Source organism: Cervus elaphus, chromosome 7, assembly GCF_910594005.1.
Source record: "Cervus elaphus chromosome 7, mCerEla1.1, whole genome shotgun sequence".
NCBI lineage: Eukaryota > Metazoa > Chordata > Mammalia > Artiodactyla > Cervidae > Cervus > Cervus elaphus.
The window spans coordinates 13,880,544-13,899,068 of NC_057821.1; the positions used below are offsets into that span (position 1 = coordinate 13,880,544).

An 18,525-nucleotide genomic window follows, 5' to 3' on the forward strand; every position below is an offset into this window, starting at 1 on the left:
GAAATCAAAGTATTTTTCATCATCTATATAATGGAAATCATTCCATTTAAAAAAAGTTCTGGGAGAACCTCACTTTACATGTGACATGCATACAGGTGAACTGAGAACTTCAGATGTACAAGCTGGATTTAGAAAAGGTAGAGGAACCAGAGGTCAAATTGCCAACATCCGCTAGATGATAGAAAAAGGAAGGGAATTAAAAAAAATCTGCTTCATTGACCACGCTAACGCTTTTGACTATATGAATCACAACAAACTGTGGAAAATTCCTAAAGAGATGGGAATACCAGACCACCTTATCTTCCTCCTGAGAAACCTATATACAAGACAAGAAGCAAGAGTTAGAATTGGATATGGAATAATGGCCTGGTTCAAAATTGGGAAAGGAGTACATCAAGGCTATGTATTGTCACCCTGCTTGTTTAACTTCTGTGCAGAATACATCATGAGAAATGCCAGGCTGGATAAAGCACAAGCTGGAATCAAGATTGCCAGGAGAAATATCAACAACCTCAGATATGCAGATGACACCTGTCTAATGGTAGAAAGTGAAGAGGAACAAAAGAGCCTCTTAATGAGGGTGCAAGTGGAGAGTGAAAAAGCTGGCTGAAAACTCAACATTCAGAAAGCTAAGATCATCACATCCGGTCCTATCACTTCATGGCAAATAGATGGGGAGAAAGTGGAAACAGTGACAGATTTTATTTTCTTGGGCTCCAAAATCACTGTGGACAGTGACTTGCAGCCATGAAATTAGAAGATGCTTGCTCCTTGGAAGAAAAGCAATGACAAACCTAGACAGCATATTAAAAAGCAGAGACATCACTTTGCTGAAAAAGGTCTGTATAGTCAAAGCTGTGGTTTTGCCAGTAGTCATACAAGATGTGAGAGTTGGACCATAAAGAAGACTGAGCACTGAAGAACTGATGCTTTTGACATGTGGTGTTGGAGAAGACTCTTGAGAGTCTCTTGGATAGCAAGGAGATCACACCAGTCAATCCTAAAGGAAATCAACCCTGAATATTCATTGAAAGGACTGATGCTGTAGCTCCAATACTTTGGCCACCTGATGCAAGAGCTGATTCATTTTAAAAGACCCTGATGCTGAGTAAGATTGAGGGCAGGAGGAGAAGGGGGTGACAGAGGATGAGATGGTTGGATGGCATCACTGACTCAGTGTACATGAGTTTGAGCAAACCCAGGGAGATAGTGAAGGACAGAGAAGCCTGGTGTGCTGCAGTTCATGAGGACGCAAAGGGTCGGACATGACTTAGCCGCTGAACAACAATGCATACAGTATACTGAGCACTGCAATCTTAGTTCTCTCAGTTGGTGGGGGACTAGAAGATTGTGTTGTTACTTAATGTCAAACACATTACTGTTGAATATGATATGGCCAGTACCTCTGTTGCTATTAAACTATGGATTACAGAGCTAATACATTTCTATCTAAAACTTAGGAGAGTAACTCAAATTTTACCTCTGATCAGCTGTGAGTCCTTTGACTTTTTATTTTTATTAAGAAAACTGTAGAGGGGATTTTGTAACAGACACTGCCATGTTCTTTGTATGTCTCCTTGAATCTCTCTTACCTCATCCTTGCACTCCTTCCCCGACTTCTAGAATTGTGATTCCAGTCCCACATACACCACTCTCTGCAGGAGGGTCAGTGCCACTTTTTCTGGAAGGCGCAAAGTGCAGACAGTGCATGGGAGTTTGTCCTCCCCTACCCCCAAACAACCCTTCCTTAGTTAAGGACATATGGGTGATGTGGGGAGTTCCCTGGTGGTCTAGTGGTTAAGACTCTGCACTCCCAATGCAGGGGGCCTGGGTTTGATCCTGGTTAGGGAACTTGATCTTGCATGCTGCAACTGAGAGCTGGCACAGCCAAATAAATTAAACAACAACAACAACAACAAAACACTCAATAAGGACTTATGGGTGATGCAGTCGAAAAGTCAAGTTCTCCTGCTTCCAGGTGAAACAGATACAAAGGTGCCCCGAGGGCCAGCCTTAAGTCTCCCCTCTACAGGATATTGTCTTCAATCACACCATGATTGACCTGTCCCTGTTCCTGTCCTTCTTCCTTACTCCATTAAAAGTTTCCCTGGTGACCACACGCTTACACAAGAAACTCACCTCCAGCTGTGCCTCTGGGCAACCAGAAGGCTGATGTTGAACTTGGGTCTTGGCAGAGATGCTTTGTATCGCTGCTTCCCACCACTAGGGGGCGATATCACCACGTGCGATACAGAGAAAGCTGTTTGTGGATAAACCATCTCTATGTTATCAGCAAACCGAAATGACAAGGAGTTTGTCATATCAAGTAGTTTGAGACACAGAAACTAGATCCTGAATTGATTACTTCCAAAATGTAATTAAAGTCCCACATTGTCATTACTTTCTCACTTTTAACATGTTGCGTGTTTGCTACTCACCTTCCATAAAACAAACAGTTCTTGGGGGGGTCATATTCCATTTTTAAGTAGTGAACTAGTTACTATCTAAAGATCCTGTTTAAAACTTTTAAAATTTCTTCACGTGACTTCTATGAATGTGAGCAGGAGACTCCTAAGTTATATTTTTCGATTGATCATCTCATTGTGTAGTTGTATGAGACATCTCTGGTCCGTCATGGTCTGATGACTCTGGGGCCCAGCGGGTCTGGGAAGACAATGGTCATAACAATCCTGATGAAGGCGCTGACAGAGTGCGGCAGGCCTCACAGGGAGATGAGAATGAATCCCAAAGCTATTACGGCCCCGCAGATGTTTGGCCGACTGGACACAGCGACCAATGACTGGACAGATGGGATTTTTTCTACTCTATGGAGAAAAACATTAAAAGCTAAAAAAGGTACACGCAAACTCTTTTCTGCTGATCATTCTTTTTTCCTGCCAGTTTATCCCCAATGCAGTATTTGTTTTAATTTTCCATTTTGATCATCCACAGGTGAAAAGTGATTTTCTGTTCTCATTATTGGCAGGTGAAAACATTTTCCTCGTTTTAGACGGCCCTGTGGATGCCATTTGGATTGAGAACTTAAATTCCGTCTTGGATGACAATAAAACCCTCACACTGGCCAATGGAGATCGCATCCCCATGGCTCCAAGCTGTAAGCTTTTGTTTGAAGTCCACAACATCGAGAACGCCTCTCCAGCCACGGTTTCTAGGATGGGCATGGTGTACATCAGTAGCTCTGCTCTCAGCTGGAGACCAATACTGCAGGTGGGGACTGGAGACCTACAGAAGTGTCTTTCCATGTCTCGCTTTCTCCATGTCTTGTTCTCTTATAAACAGAGATTCCGTTTCTTTGCTGTAGGCATGGTTGAAGAAGCGTACTACCCAGGAAAATTCTGTATTCCTAACTCTGTATGATAAAATATTTGAGGATGCATATACATTTATGAAACTGAACCTCAACCCCAAAATGCAGCTCTTAGAGTGCAACTATATTGTGCAAGTAAGATATTTTTTGGTACACTCATTACTTAAGATTTGAAATTCCCCCCACCTCCCAGACACACACTCAGTTGCAGTTTAGAGGTATCTGAAATGGAAGATTCACAGGGTCCATTAAAATCTTTCTGTGATGTGGTGGTGAAGGGTCTGAGAATTTGGATCCCTATTAAAGATCTTATTGATTCACTTACTGCCATCTCTTCATGAGTTTCACCTCCCAGGGCGGTATTGTCAGGGAAAGAGGAATGAACTATCTTCCCCACCATCAAGCTTAGTCTAACCTTCCCAGAAAGAGTGTCCAAAAATGAGAGCAGACGAGATGAATTGAGCTGGTAATTCGACAGAAAGCGCAACAAGGAGCTGGTGGCAAGCAGGAAAACTCGGGTGGAAGTCTCTGCTTTGCAAATTTAGCATATGTATTGGATAGGGAAAACCTTGAAACAGTTCTCCAAGTAGTTTGTAACCTTTTGTTTTCCCCCCTCTACTCAGCTTTTCTTTTAAGTCTTTGGAAGAAACAGAATTAATCGTGAATTTCTCTCTCTCTCTCTCTCTTTTTTTTTTTTTCCTGTTTCTTTTATATTTGTTTTTTAAAAGATTTATTTAATTGGAGGATAATTACTTTACAATTTGATGATGGTTTTTGTCATACAGCAATATGAATTGGCCATAGGTATACATGTGTCCCCTCCATCCTGAACCTCCCTCCCATCGCCCTGCCTACCCTATCCCTGAGGTTTTTCAAAGGCTCTCCTGATTCTAGTCCGTAGGTGATCTCTCATTATCCATTCTAGTGCCCTGATTCTCTGTCCATGCAAGGGTCATCAGTCAGGGAGGCTGGGTGGCTCAGAAATAATTCACGAAGCTCACAAATTATTGAAATGATTTTGTTTTCAAAGACAAAGGATGTCTTACTATACTTCTTTTTTTTTTTCTGATGCCATGTGGGAGTTCACACACTTTTTCTTGAAGGGGCAAATGGTCAATGTTCTAGGCTTTGCACAGCTTTCCGCCCCAACCCCTCAGCTCTACTGTTGCAATACAGAAGCAGCCAGACACAATGCCCGAGAGTGACTGTGTTTCAGAAACACTTGATTTGCTAAGCAAGTGGCTGGCCCCTCGGGCCACAGTGCTGAGCCTTGCAACATATTAAAAATAAATAACCCTATATGCAAAACAGAAAAAGAGACACAGATATACAGAACAGAATTTTGGACTCTGTGGGAGAAGGCGAGGGTGGGATGTTTCGAGAGAACAGCATCGAAACATGTATACTATCTAGGGTGAAACAGATCACCAGCCCAGGCTGGATGCATGAGACAAGTGCTCGGGCCTGGTGCACTGGGAAGACCCAGAGGAATCAGGTGGAGAGGGAGGTGGGAGGGGGGATCGGGATGGGGAATACATGTAAATCCATGGCTGATTCATGTCAATGTATGACAAAAACCACTACAATATTGTAAAGTAATTAGCCTCCAACTAATAAAAATAAATGAAAAAAATGAAAAAATGAAAAAAAAATAACATCTTTGATCTATAAATTTTGGAATAACCAAACTTTAGAACCAGAAACTACCTAAGGAAACATTTAGTCTAGGCTTTTTGCTTTTCAGATCAGGAAACTGAGACTCAGGGGTGTTAGTGGCATGAATTGGGGGAAGAAACCACACCTCCACACTCCCAGTTTGGTGTCTTTGATGTGCAGTCATGCAGCCTGCCTAAAGCAGAATGACTTTTCTTCTAAATGCCGCTCACTGTTAGGACATTGAGCAAACCATAACTGGAGATATATTTGGTTTCTTCTCTCGTTGTCTCCTTCTTTTAAAGTTGCTATTATATATAAATGTTTATTTTAAAATCTAAATATAACACTTAATTTTATTTTATTTTAAATGTTTTCAGTCTCTCAATCTTCTGGAAGGTTTAATCCCCTCCAAAGAAGAAGGTGGCATTTCGTGTGTCGAACATCTTCATAAATTATTTGTGTTTGCTCTAATGTGGAGTTTAGGAGCCCTTCTGGAATTGGAAAGCAGAGACAAGCTTGAAGCTTTTATACGAAGTCACGAAAGCAAGTTAGACTTACCAGAAATACCTAAAGGCTTGACTCAAACCATGTATGAGTTCTATGTTACTGATTATGGTAAGCACAGTGACTTATATCTGAAACAAAATAACTTTTTTTTAAATGGAAAAAAGATAAACTCCATAAAATCTTCTCAGGGGAAATATTAAACCAGTTGTGAATAACATAATTGCTAATACCATTTTTAAAGTGCATCTATGGAAACAAGACTAGGATTTTGCATATGAGTTGGGAATGGTTATAGAGGCCCCTTTTGCAGTTATCTAAGTGAAGTCTAACATAAATAAGTTAGCAGTACCTCTTTTTCTGTTGCTTGAAGAGGAAGGGTAGAAGTATAGAGAACACAGATTCTTCATGATGCAAAGTGTGGTAATGCAGTCTTAGAACTTCTCTGTTGGAAACATCAGAATAAGCAGAGAATGAAGCAAGCAAATAGGGACCCTACTTGTGTGTAGCAGACTTGGCAAATTCCAGTTCCTCAGCCCCCTAACCTGCCATATATGGGTTACCACATATGGTAACCCCAGCTTACCTCTCCCTAAAAGAAGCTAATTAATGAAATGAATTCTTAAATCTAGATGTTAATTCTCTTATGATCTAGAGTCAATCCAAAGATGGTTCTTTGGAAAGAGCGATAAAATTGCTAAATCTCTTACCAAAGATATCAGGGAGAAAAAAGAGAAGATGTAGATTACCATTAGCCAGGTTGAGAGAGGGGACATTACTACAGAACCTAAAGATGTTAAAAAATAAGAAGTGAATATTAGAAACGATGTTAATGAAAGTACATTTGACAATGTAGACGGTGGGCGTTTATTCTAGGGGTGGGAGATTAGATTAACATTTAAAAACCAGTCAGTGTAATTCACCATGTTGATATACTAAAAACCAAGCAATTTATATGTCATCTAAATAGATGCAGAAAGTACATTTGACAAAATTTAACATTCTTCTATGGTAGAAGGATGATATCGGTTTTTCTATGATAAAACTAGGACAAAACTCGCAGGATACTAGAATTAGAAACTTTATCATTCTGATAAAGAATATCTTCAAAAAAGCTAAATTATACTGAATGGTGTGCTGCAGTCCATGGAGTCACACAGAATCAGACACGACTTAGCAAATGAACAAATACTTAATAGTGAAAGACTGAATACTTCCCAGGTTCAGAAACAAGAATATCGTTTCTCACCACTTCCATTCAGCATTGTACCAGTTGTTTTAGCCAGTGCAAAAAGACAGTAAATAAATAAATGCAAACAAACACACAAATGAAATATCTACAAATTGAAAAAGAACAAGTAAATTTCTCTTTATTTGCAGATAATATAACCACTCTCCAAAACAGTTGTTAGAACTAGTATATGAGTTTAGCAAGGTCACAGAATGAAAGAACAGTATATAATAATAATTTGTATTTCTATATGCTCACAACCAATTGGAAATTGAAATTTTAATATAGAATTCAAAATAGCATCCCAAAATGAAATATATAGAGATAAATATAATGAAATATGTATAAAATTTGCATACTAAAAACTATAAAACTGCTGAGAGAAATTGAAGCCCTGAATAAATGGAAAGATAAATCAGAAAATACAGTATTGTTAAGATGTTACTTTCTCTGAATTGATCTATAGATTTAGTGCAATCACAGTGAAAAATCTCAATAAGTTTTTTTTTGGTTGAAATTTATAAATGAATTATAAAATTTTATGGAAATGCAAAGAATAACCAAATCAATTTTTAAAAGACAAAAGTGGAACACTATGACATGATTTGACTAAAGTTAACATCTCTTTAAAAGTCACTATGAAAATAAAATGACCCATTTTGGCCACAGAATGTAAACGAATGTTTGAAAAACATATATCTGATAAAGGAATTTTATCCAGAATACATAAAGAACTCTTGCAATTCAGTAATAACAAGTAGACAGCCAATCTGAATTTTTTAAGTGGGCAATAACTTTAAATAGATGCTGCAACAAAGAAGATTTATGAATGGTGAAAAAAATAATATGAAGAGATATTCAACATGATTGATCATCAGGGAAATGCAAATTAAAATTGCAGTGGGGTATCATTTCATAGCCACTAGAATGACTAAATTCTAATTAATTTAATGCCTAAAATGGATATATCAGTAACCTCAGACATGCAGATGACACCACCCTTATGGCAGAAAGTGAAGAAGAACTGAAGAGCCTCTTGATGAAAGTGAAAGAGGAGAGTGAAAAAGTTGGCTTAAAGCTCAACATTCAGAAAACAAAGATCATGGCAACTGGTCCCATCACTTCATGGCAAATAGATGGGGAAACAGTGGAAACAGTGGCTGACTTTATTTTTGGGGGCTCCAGAATCACTGCAGATGGTGACTGCAACAATGAAATTAAAAGACACCTGCTCCTTGGAAGGAAAGTTATGACCAACCTAGACAGCGTATTAAAAAGCAGAGACATTACTTTGTCCACAAAGGGTCTGTCTAGTCAAGGCTATGGTTTTTCCACTAGTCATGTATGGATATGAGAGTTGGGCTAAAAAGAAAGCTCAGTGCCAAAGAATTGATGCTTTTGAACTCTGGTGTTGGAGAAGACTCTTGAGAATTCCTTGGACTGCAAGGAGATTGAACCAGTCCATCCTAAAGGAGATCAGTCCTGAGTGTTCATTGGAGGGACTGATGTTGAAGCTGAAACTCCAGTACTTTGGCCACCTGATGCAAAGAGTTTACTCATTTGAAAAGACTCTAATGCTGGGAAAGATTGAAGGCAGGAAGAGAAGGGGACGACAGAGGACGAGATGGTTGGATGGCATCACCGACTCAATGGACATGAGTTTGGGTGGACTCTGGGAGTTGGTGATGGACAGGGAGGCCTGGAGTGCTGCAGTCCATGGGGTCGCAAAGAGTCAGACACGACTGAGGGACTGAACTGAAATGGAACTCAAACTGGACAGGTTAATAATACCAAATACTGGCAAGAATGTGAAACAAATGCAGCTGTCACATCCAATAGTGTGTCCACTTTGCTAACTACACAATGGTATACAATATACAACCACTATGGAAAACCCTTTAGCCACCAATGTTTAATCCTTAAAAGTTAAGCATACGTGTACCATAGGACTCTATAATTTGCAAGGAGAGTTGAAATCAAGGCTGTTCCTCCAATGATGAATATTTGCTTTGCTGCTATCAAGTGTGTACTCTTCTTCTTCCTTCCCATGCATTCTGTGTACACAGTTACTTGTGGGGTAAATTTCTGAATCATGGTTCTTTTGGAAGATCTTTAAAATGGCAGTTAATGCCATATGACCCAGCAGCCCCACTCCTGCGCATACACACTGAGGAAACCAGATCTGAAAGAGACATGTGCACCCCAATGTTCATCGCAGCACTGTTTATAATAGCCAGGACATGGAAGCAACCTAGATGCCCATCAGCAGATGAATGGATAAGGAAGCTGTGGTACATATACACCATGGAATATTACTCAGCCGTTAAAAAGAATGCATTTGAATCAGTTCTAATGAGATGGATGAAACTGGAGCCCATTATGCAGAATAAAGTAAGCCAGAAAGATAAACACCAATACAGTATACTAAGGCATATATATGGAATTTTAAAAGGTGGTAACGATAACCCTATATGCAGGACAGAAAAAGAGACACAGATGTATGGAACAGACTTTGGGACTCTGTGGGAGAAGGCGAGGGTGGAATGATCTGAGAGAATAGCCTTGAAACATGTATATTATCAAGTGTGAAACAGATCGCCAGTCCAGGTTGGATGCATGAGACAAGTGCTCAGGGCTGGTGCACTGGGAAGACCCAGAGGGATGGGATGGGGAGGGAGGCGGGAGGGGGGCTCGGGATGGGGAACACATGTAAATCCATGGCTGATTCATGTCAATGTATGGCAAAAACCACTACAATATTGTAAAGTAATTAGCCTCCAACTAATAAAAATAAATAAATAAATAAAATGGCAGTTAAATTCAAGAATGCAGTCAGCAGTGGGGGTCATTCCATTTAAATGACCACAATACAAATATCTCTGGCCAAGTTTGCATGACTAACGGTGATGCTGACGCCATAGATTGAATGGTGCATTCCAGAGATGCTAAAACGTAAATAAAATAGTTTTCTTAGAATTGATGAAATGTACTTATAATAATTACTATAACAATAATGTTGTTGTCGTGTTAGTTGCTCGGTAATGTACAACTCTGCTCCTCTGTCCGTGGAATCCTTCAGGCAAGAATACTAGAGTATAGCCATTCTTCTCCAGGGCATCTTCCCAACCCAGGGATGGAAGCAGGTCTCCTGCATTGCAGGTAGATTCTTTACAGTCTGAGCCACTAGGGAAGCTATTGGTAGTGACTATAAGTCAGAAATCTGGGCATTTTATTACCCTAATTTTAGCGCCAGATTTATTTTTTTCCATTTCTCATGGCAAACATCCTAAGTCTGGTAATCTGTTATCCCTGTTTTGGTCTTTCCCATCCTTTTAGTTAATGTGGCTATCTTACTAGATACCAAACATATCATTGGTTGTAATTCCATTTTAGGTCAGAGCTCTCTAGATAAATAATTAATAATTTAAAGGTGATTTTGTAAAGAGGCAAAGCAACTTTAAATTATCAGATGCCACGTATATTAGGTAAGCAGATAGGTTACCATGTTTTATGAAGATGTTTTAAATGTTTATTTCTGTTGATTGTTTATAGCACTTATGTGTTTGTATTCTAAGATAACTTTTGAAGAATGTGGTTTTATTAAGATCAGTTTTAATTATTTTATAGGTGATTGGGATCATTGGAATAAGAAACTTCAGCAATATTATTATCCAACTGACAGTGTTCCAGAATATTCATCAATTTTGGTTCCAAATGTTGACAATGTTAGAACAAATTTTTTGATAGACACCATTGCAAAACAGCATAAAGTAAGTTTGATAGTTTTGTTGACTGAAAAAAAATGCACATCCTAAAAATTGAGAGTTATGTTTTATTTGGTGGACATTCTTCAGACTTTAATTCCAGGACACAGCATCTCAGACAGTGTTCTGAAGAGGCAAATTTTGGGGGGAAGTCAGGATATATAGAAATTTTTGTAACCAAAGACCAGGTAGTCGGAACATCAAAGAGTTACTGTTAATGAAAACAAACGAACAAACAAAAACCCAGGTATCTCAAGTTAAGGAATTTAGCACTTTCTGTGTATGCAAAGATACGAGTCTGGACTCACTAAAATCATCCCTTTGATATGTGGGGCCAGTAGCCTGTGTTTTCTCAGTTTCTTAGATAATTGCAAACCATGTAAGAAACACAGGTCTTTTTACAACCACAAGTGGAAAAAGTAAAGTACAAAGGGCTGGAGGTGGTGTTATTTCAAAGAAACCTGTTTGGCAAATGAACTCCGGGTCTCAAAATACACTCGAACTCTGCTGATTTTCAGCTTGCTAAGGAAAGTGGAAGTCTGCCTACAAAGTCCCTCCCCTGGTCACGTGACCACTCACCCACGTTTTCTTCCAGTACATGCATTTTACATTTACGTCTTTAATTCAACTAGGACTTATTTTGATGTAGGTTTAATTCTTAAAAGTAACTTAAATTTACTGTTAATTTATAGAATGAAAGAATGGCTACTAGAACCATAATATGTTTAAAACTAAACATTTTACAACACCTTTTAACATGATTATCCTACCATTGCAGGCTGTCTTACTCACAGGGGAACAGGGAACTGCAAAAACTGTAATGATTAAGGCCTATTTGAAAAAATATGACCCAGAAGTACAGTTATCTAAAAGTCTAAACTTTTCATCTGCCACAGAACCAATGATGTTTCAGGTAAAATCTGTCATTTGCAGTAGTCATTAACTTATTAAATATATTAAGTAGTTGATACATGTATATGCAAATAAAACATTGATATATATAGTCATCCCTCAGTATCTATAAGGATTAGTGCCAAGACTCCTGGGAGTACTCAATTGCATTCAATGGGTAGTGTTTGCATATAACCTGTGCATATCCTCCCATATCCTCTAAAATAATCCCTAGATTATTTATAACGCCTAATACATGATAATTCTATGTAAATGGTTGTAAATGCTATGTGAATAGTTTCCAGTGTGAGACAAATTCAAGTTTTGCTTTTTGAAACTTGCTGAAATTTCACGCCCCCCCACCAAATACTTTTGATGGAAGTTGGTTGAATCCAAGGACTTGGAAGTCATGAATATGAAGGGCTGACTATAGACGTATCTTGAAAGAATCAGTATTGCAGTTGCCATTCAACTACTTAACCTTCCTAAGGCTGACACTGAAGCCAAATTCAAATAGCATGTTTTGGCCTAATAGTGAAGCTAAAGCTGAACATTGGAGTGTCCTTTGATGTAAATTAATGATAAACAGTCCAACAACTTATTTTTTAAAGTTCACAGTATTTATTTGAATAATAATATCACCCATTAAATAAATAAGTCAGTTATATTCTACTCTGAAAAGCATGTTCATCATTTTTAGAAATGGATTGAAGTGTAATGCATAAAACAGACTGTTTCCTTTTCTCTAGAGAACAATTGAAAGCTATGTGGACAAGCGGATGGGGAGCACATATGGGCCACCTGGAGGCAGAAAGATGACTGTATTTATTGATGACATTAATATGCCCGTGATTAATGAATGGGGAGATCAGGTATGACTAAAATATCTCATGTAAGTGATATTTAACCAGTATTCTTGATTATATATATGGGCTTTCCTGGTGGCTCAGATGGTAAAGAATCTGTCTGCAATGCAGGAGACCCAGGTTCCATCCCTGTGTTAAGAAGATCCCCTGGAGAAGGAAATGGCAACCCGCTCCAGTATTCTTGCCTGGAGAATTCCATGGACAGAGGAGTCTGGTGGTCTACAGTCCATGGGGTTGCAAAGAGTCGGTTATGACTGACACTTTCACTTTTACTTGGTTGTATATAAAGAGATCAATAACCGTCACTTGATTAAGCCTGGTAATAATTCTCAGTCTTTTTTGACCTCTTGGGATAGGTGACATTCTCCCTTCTTGAAATCCCTGTATGCTTCTCCCCATGTTCCCTTCTGTCTCTGGCTGCTTGATTTCAGTGTACTTTCTGGCTTCTCTCTTCCTTTCCCCAGCGTTTTATCTTTGTTCTCTTATTTCTCACTCTACGTACTCTTTTCCAGGAGTATGTGATGTTTAGAAAACACTAAAAAAAAATAGATAGATCTTTTATACACCACTGACCTCCTTGTGATCGTCTGTCAACCTCAGACTCACTTCCCTTAGAGGACCTCACAGATACTACTACCTGGGTTCAGCATGTTCCTGGTGGGATCCCTAACACCTCTTCCCACTGCTGTCCACTGCCTTTTCAACAACATCCACTGGAGCCCACCAGGACTGGTCACATCCCTTCCACCAACGTCAGATTTACCTTTGATGTCACCAGGAGGTCAGGACTCCCAGGTCCATCCATGCTCAGCCTGAGACTAATTCCCATCAGTTCTGCTTGGCCCTTCTCTGACCCCATCTCCTACATTCCCTGCTCCTAAAAACCCTCTGTGTGCCCTCAGAGGTCATGGTTCGTCCAAAAAATGAAAAGTGAAAGTGTTAGTCAATCAGCTGTGTCCAACTCTTTGTGACCCCATGGACTATAGCCTCCAGGCTTCTCTGTCTATGGGATTTCCCAGGCGAGAATACTGGAGTGAGTTGCCATTTCTTTGTCCAAGGGATCTTCCTGACCCAGGGATGGAACATGGATCTCCTGCATTGCAAAATTCCCTGAAAATTCAGCATCTCCTCTGATCTTTTCCTCACCATTTTGCTCCAATGGGAAACCCAGGATGCTGCTCTCCCTGCATACTTCTCACCTGGGTGTGAGGGAGAGGTCCTTGGTTCCCTTGATGCTGTGTCGCCCCCCAGGCCTCCAAACCCCCCCGCTGAAGATTTCAGTCCCTGGATCACTGATACTCTCTCTCCAGGGCTGCCCCAGGCTCCAGGGTCATTTTCATGGTGTGTACAGCATGTCACAGCACAGAGACTCGCATGTCAGAGGGGCCTTGCATGTAGTTTAATATTCTGCTGTCACTGTCTTGAAATTCCTAATAATGATTTTTGAACAGAGACACTGGGTTTTCATTTTGACCTGGGTCCCGCAAATTACGAAGCCAGTCCTGTTTGTCATAATTCTCATTGATGCCTTATCAGTCATGCTTTATCTCCATATATGGTCTTGGCCTCTTAGTTCCTTGACCTGGACTCCCCTATAATCATGTCTTCTACTCTATCTGAATTACTGGTTGATGCAGTCATACTCTACACCTTGTCATTATCAATAACTGTCATCCCTTCATTATCTCAATTTCAAGCCTTTTATTCTCTGATCACAGTATCCACACTCTGTAGCTTGATGATGTGGCCATCATCAAGAAAAATCTACAAACAGTAAATGGTGGAGAGGGTGTGGAGAAAAGGGAACACTCTTACACTTTTGGTGGGAATGTAAAGAGGTACAGCCACTAGGGAGAATGGTGTGGAGGGTCCTTTAAAAACTAAAAATAGAACTACCACATGATCAAGAAATCCCACTGCTGGGCATCAACCACTGTTGATGGAGCCTTCAAACATCAACTAGATGGAGCCGTCAACCACTGTTCCAACCATCATCAAACTCTCCTTCATTTCTTCTCATTTCCTCACTTTCTTCCTTCCCCCAGCTGAAATTCCATAATCTATCATTATAATCACAGGAGCATGTACCCTCTACTCATCTTTGAAAGCCTTAGCCATGTTAAATTCTTGTTAAACCTTTTTGCTCACCACCTACCTGCACCTATGCAGTTATACTGAGCTGGAGAAGAACACACAATACTGGTTTCGCTTTAAAATCATAATTATGGACCTCTGCTAAGCTCTTGGCACTGCCCAGCAATTGCATTGCATGTTTCATGTTATGTGTCTTTATCCTGTCTAATCCTGTCCTGGCATTTACCTTCAGGCTCCTTTCATACTGTCTTTTTCTCAGACCTTGGACACCTTTGTTTCCTTGCCCTCTGCTGATCATAGAAGTCCCGCAGTATTCTTCCTGTTCCACTGAGAACACATTGATTTTTGTTCCCTTTTGTTTTCTTTACTATCCATTTACTGCAGTCAATTTCTGTGTTTTAGTGGTTACCCTTGACAGTACATCCTGCATACATAATCTGAAATAAAGAAAATCTAGCCCTTCTTTCCCATTTTGTATATCCAGTGACCTTTGAACACTTTAATTTCCTTTATCTTTCTTCTGATTTATCCTTTTATTGTTGACTTGTATTTTAAGTCTGTATCTCTATTTTTATTACCATAAATTATATTGTTCACCATTATATTGTGTAATGCCCGATTTATTTTTAAAGGAGTGTTGTTGATTTACAAGGCTGTGTTAGTTCAGGTGTTGAGCAAAGTGAGTCAGTTACACAGATACATAAATCCACTCTTTTTTAGATTCTTATCCCACATAGGTCATTACAGAGTATTTTGTAAGGTTCCCTGTGCTATGCGGTAAGTCCTTATTATCTATTGTATATATGTTAATATGTGTATGTCAAACCCAGTCTCCCAATCTATTCCTCCCCTCCCCACATTTCCCTTCTGGTAACCATAAGTTTGATCTCTACATCTATGACTCTATTTCTGTTTTGTAAATAAGTTCATTTGTATATATATTTTTAGACTTCACACATAAGCGACATCGTCACATTTGTCTTTTTTTGTCTGGCTTAGTTAGTATGACAATCTCTAGGTCCATCCATGTTGCTGCAAATGGCATTATTTTGTTCCTTTTTGTGGCTGAGTAATATCCCATTGTGTATATGTTCCACATCTTTATCCATCCCTCTCTCAATGGACATTTAGGTCACTTCCATGTCCTGGCTGTTGTAAATAGTGCTGCAGTGAACACTGGGGTACATGTATCTTTTTGAATTACGGTTTTCTCCAGATAGATGCCCAGGAGTGGGATTGTTGGATCATGTGGTAGTTCTATTTTTGGTTTTCTAAGGAACTTCCATACTGTTCTCCATAACTGCTGTACCTCTTTACATTCCCACCAATAGTGTAAGAGTGTTCCCTTTTCTCAACACCCTCTCCACCATTTACTGTTTGTAGATTTTTTGATGATGGCCGTTCTGACATGTGTGAGATGATACCTCATGGTAGTTTTGATTTGCATCTCTCTCATAATTGGTGATATTGAGCATCTTGTCATTTGGTTTTTGGCTATCTGTATCTCTATTTTTAAAGCAAGCTCCCACGAGACATTATTTTTACTGTTTTTTAAGATTTTTAAAAAAAGCTTATTATTTATTTACTTTTGGCTGTGTTGGGTCTTCATTGCTGCGATATCTAGCTTTGATGAGCAGGGGCTACTTTCTAGTTATGGTACCTGGGCTTCTCATTACAATGGCCTCTCTTGTTGGGGGCACAGGCTCTAGGGCGTGCAGGCTTCCGGAGCTGCACCACATGGGCTTGTAGTTGCAGCTCCTGGATTCTAGAACACAGGTTCAGTAGTCTTGGTGCACAGGCTTAGTTATTCCACAGCGCGTGTCATCTTCCTGGACCAGGGATCAAACCCATGTCTCCTGCATTGGCAGATTCTTTACTGCTGAGCCACCAGGGAAGCCCTACTGATTTTTATATTCACTCTTTGTTTGCCTTACTCATTTCTTTACCACTTTTTTCACTCTCTATTCATTCTTATTCCTGGGCCTCCCATCTGATATCACGTTTCTTCTACTTTTTGAACTTCCTTAGGAGAAAATCTTTTAATGACATACTTTTGTTTTTGGAGGGTTTTTTTTTTTTTTTTTTTTGATCTACAAAAGTCTTTTTTTTTTTTTATTTTTTATTTTTTAATTTTTTTATTAGTTGGAGGCTAATTACTTCACAACATTTCAGTGGGTTTTGTCATACATTGATATGAATCAGCCATAGATTTTTTCAAGATTGGCAGTTATTTTCTTTCATCATTTTAAATATATGATTTCTGCCTTCTGTTTTCCTTGTTGCTGTTGAGATGTCAACTACCACTTAATCATTGTACCTCTGAAGTAAATCTGCCTTTTTTCTCTTGCCACCTTACTTTCCTATAATTTTTTTCTTTTTTGAGTTATGTTCCTTGGTGTAGATTTATTTGTATGTATTTGCTTGGGATTTATTGGAACTCACCAATCTGTGGTTTGGTCTCTTTTGTCACTTCTAGAAAATTTCTATTCTTCTCTCTACAAACATTGCCTCTGCTTCACTTACTTTCCCCTCTTATCACACTCCCAGTGTGTATTAGACTTTCTTCTTTGCCCTCTATGTTTCTGTACTTCTTTTCTGCACATCTTAACCTTTTTTCTGTCCAATGCTTATAGTCTAGATAATTTCTCCTCTTCTGTCATCCATCTCACTAATTTTCTTCTCTGCTTTGTCCACTCTGCTGTCAAATTCATCTACTGAGTTTTAATTTCAATTGCTGTTTGGTTCTTTTTTCTTTCAAATATGTTATCACTTTTTACAGTTTTTATTCCTTGCATCTATTTTCAAATCATTGCCTATTTCTTTCAACATGTTGAGCATAGTTGCTTTAAAGTCTGTGTCTGGTAATATCATCATCTGAAGTCTATAGAATCTGATTCTGTTCTCTTTTGTTTCAGCAGTTCTTGTTCATGTTCAAAGTGTCTTGTTTTCTGCATCTTTGACTGCTTCCAAAGTCATTGCCCTTGAAAAAGTACCTGTGGCTGTTTTTTTTTTTTTTTATCCAAGAATGTTTTTATTATTGAAGTATAGTTGATTTTTTCTTAAAGCTTCAGATGAATGTGCCCTTAACTGGATAGGTTTTGAGTTTTCTTCTGTCAGATTCTTAGACACTTATTCAGCCAGGATCACCTCAAAGAAAGGTTAATATTTGAAAGTCTCTGGCCCATTTAGGCTATGCATACTCATGGTGCAAGTCTGTACGAGTGTCACTCCGAGGCCACAACCTCCCAGGGAGACTTTGTTTTCTTTTTCTTTCCCTTTTCCTCTCCCATTCACCAGGGATCCTGGTCAGATAAACCTTTCAGCAGTTCCTATAAGGTGAGGAGAGAGGGAAGCGTATTTAGTTATCTAGAAGATGAAGAACTCCTGAATTTAGATTTTTTAAAAATCCAATTAGGAATGCCTAGTTGGATGTCCAACTTAACATGTCCAAAATGAAATTCCTGTTACTTCCCAAACTTGCTCCTACAACAGTCTTCTCCATCTCAAGAAACAGAAACTCCACATTCAGCCTGTCTTCAAACTATACGGAAGTCTTGACCACTACTTATCACTCCATTGCTAAAGCCTGGTGCAAGCTGCCATCTCTCTTCTTGATTATTACACACATCTCCTCATTGTCTCCCCATTTCCCTTGCACCTCTTAAGCTATCTGCATTCAGTTCAGTTCAGTTCAGTCGCTCAGTCATGTCCGACTCTTTGCAACCCCATGAATCGCAGCACGCCAGGCCTCCCTGTCCATCACCAACTCCCAGAGTTTACTCAAATTCATGTCCATCGAGTCGGTGATGCCATCCAGCCATCTCATCCTCTGTCTCTGTCATCCTCTTCTCCTCCTGCCCCCAATCCCTCCCAGCATCAGGGTCTTTTCCAATGAGTCAGTTCTTCACATGAGGTGGCCAAAGTATTGGAGTTTCAGCCCAGCGTCAGTCCTTCCAATGAATACCCAGGACTGATCTCCTTCAGGATGGACTGGTTGGATCTCCTTGCAGTCCAAGGGACTCTCAAGAGTCTTCTCCAACACCACAGTTCAAAAGCATCAATTCTTTGGTGCTCAGCTTTCTTCACAGTCCAACTCTCACATCCATACATGACCACTGGAAAAACCATAGCCTTGAGTAGACGGACCTTTGTTGGCAAAGTAATGTCTCTGCTTTTTAATATGCTGTCTAG

General features: G+C 39.4%; 1 protein-coding gene across 2 annotated transcripts in view; it reads left to right on the top strand.

The window, feature by feature from the left end:
- Window positions 1-18,525, top strand: part of DNAH8 (dynein axonemal heavy chain 8) — a 311,786-nt gene that overhangs the window by 147,991 nt on the left and 145,270 nt on the right. For both annotated transcript variants that reach the window (XM_043907360.1, XM_043907362.1), the window contains 7 exons: window positions 2,610-2,856; window positions 2,987-3,228; window positions 3,323-3,463; window positions 5,362-5,599; window positions 10,347-10,489; window positions 11,262-11,396; window positions 12,124-12,246. In XM_043907360.1, the coding sequence (XP_043763295.1) occupies window positions 2,610-2,856; window positions 2,987-3,228; window positions 3,323-3,463; window positions 5,362-5,599; window positions 10,347-10,489; window positions 11,262-11,396; window positions 12,124-12,246 (1,269 nt within the window). The remainder of the gene's footprint in view (window positions 1-2,609; window positions 2,857-2,986; window positions 3,229-3,322; window positions 3,464-5,361; window positions 5,600-10,346; window positions 10,490-11,261; window positions 11,397-12,123; window positions 12,247-18,525) is intronic.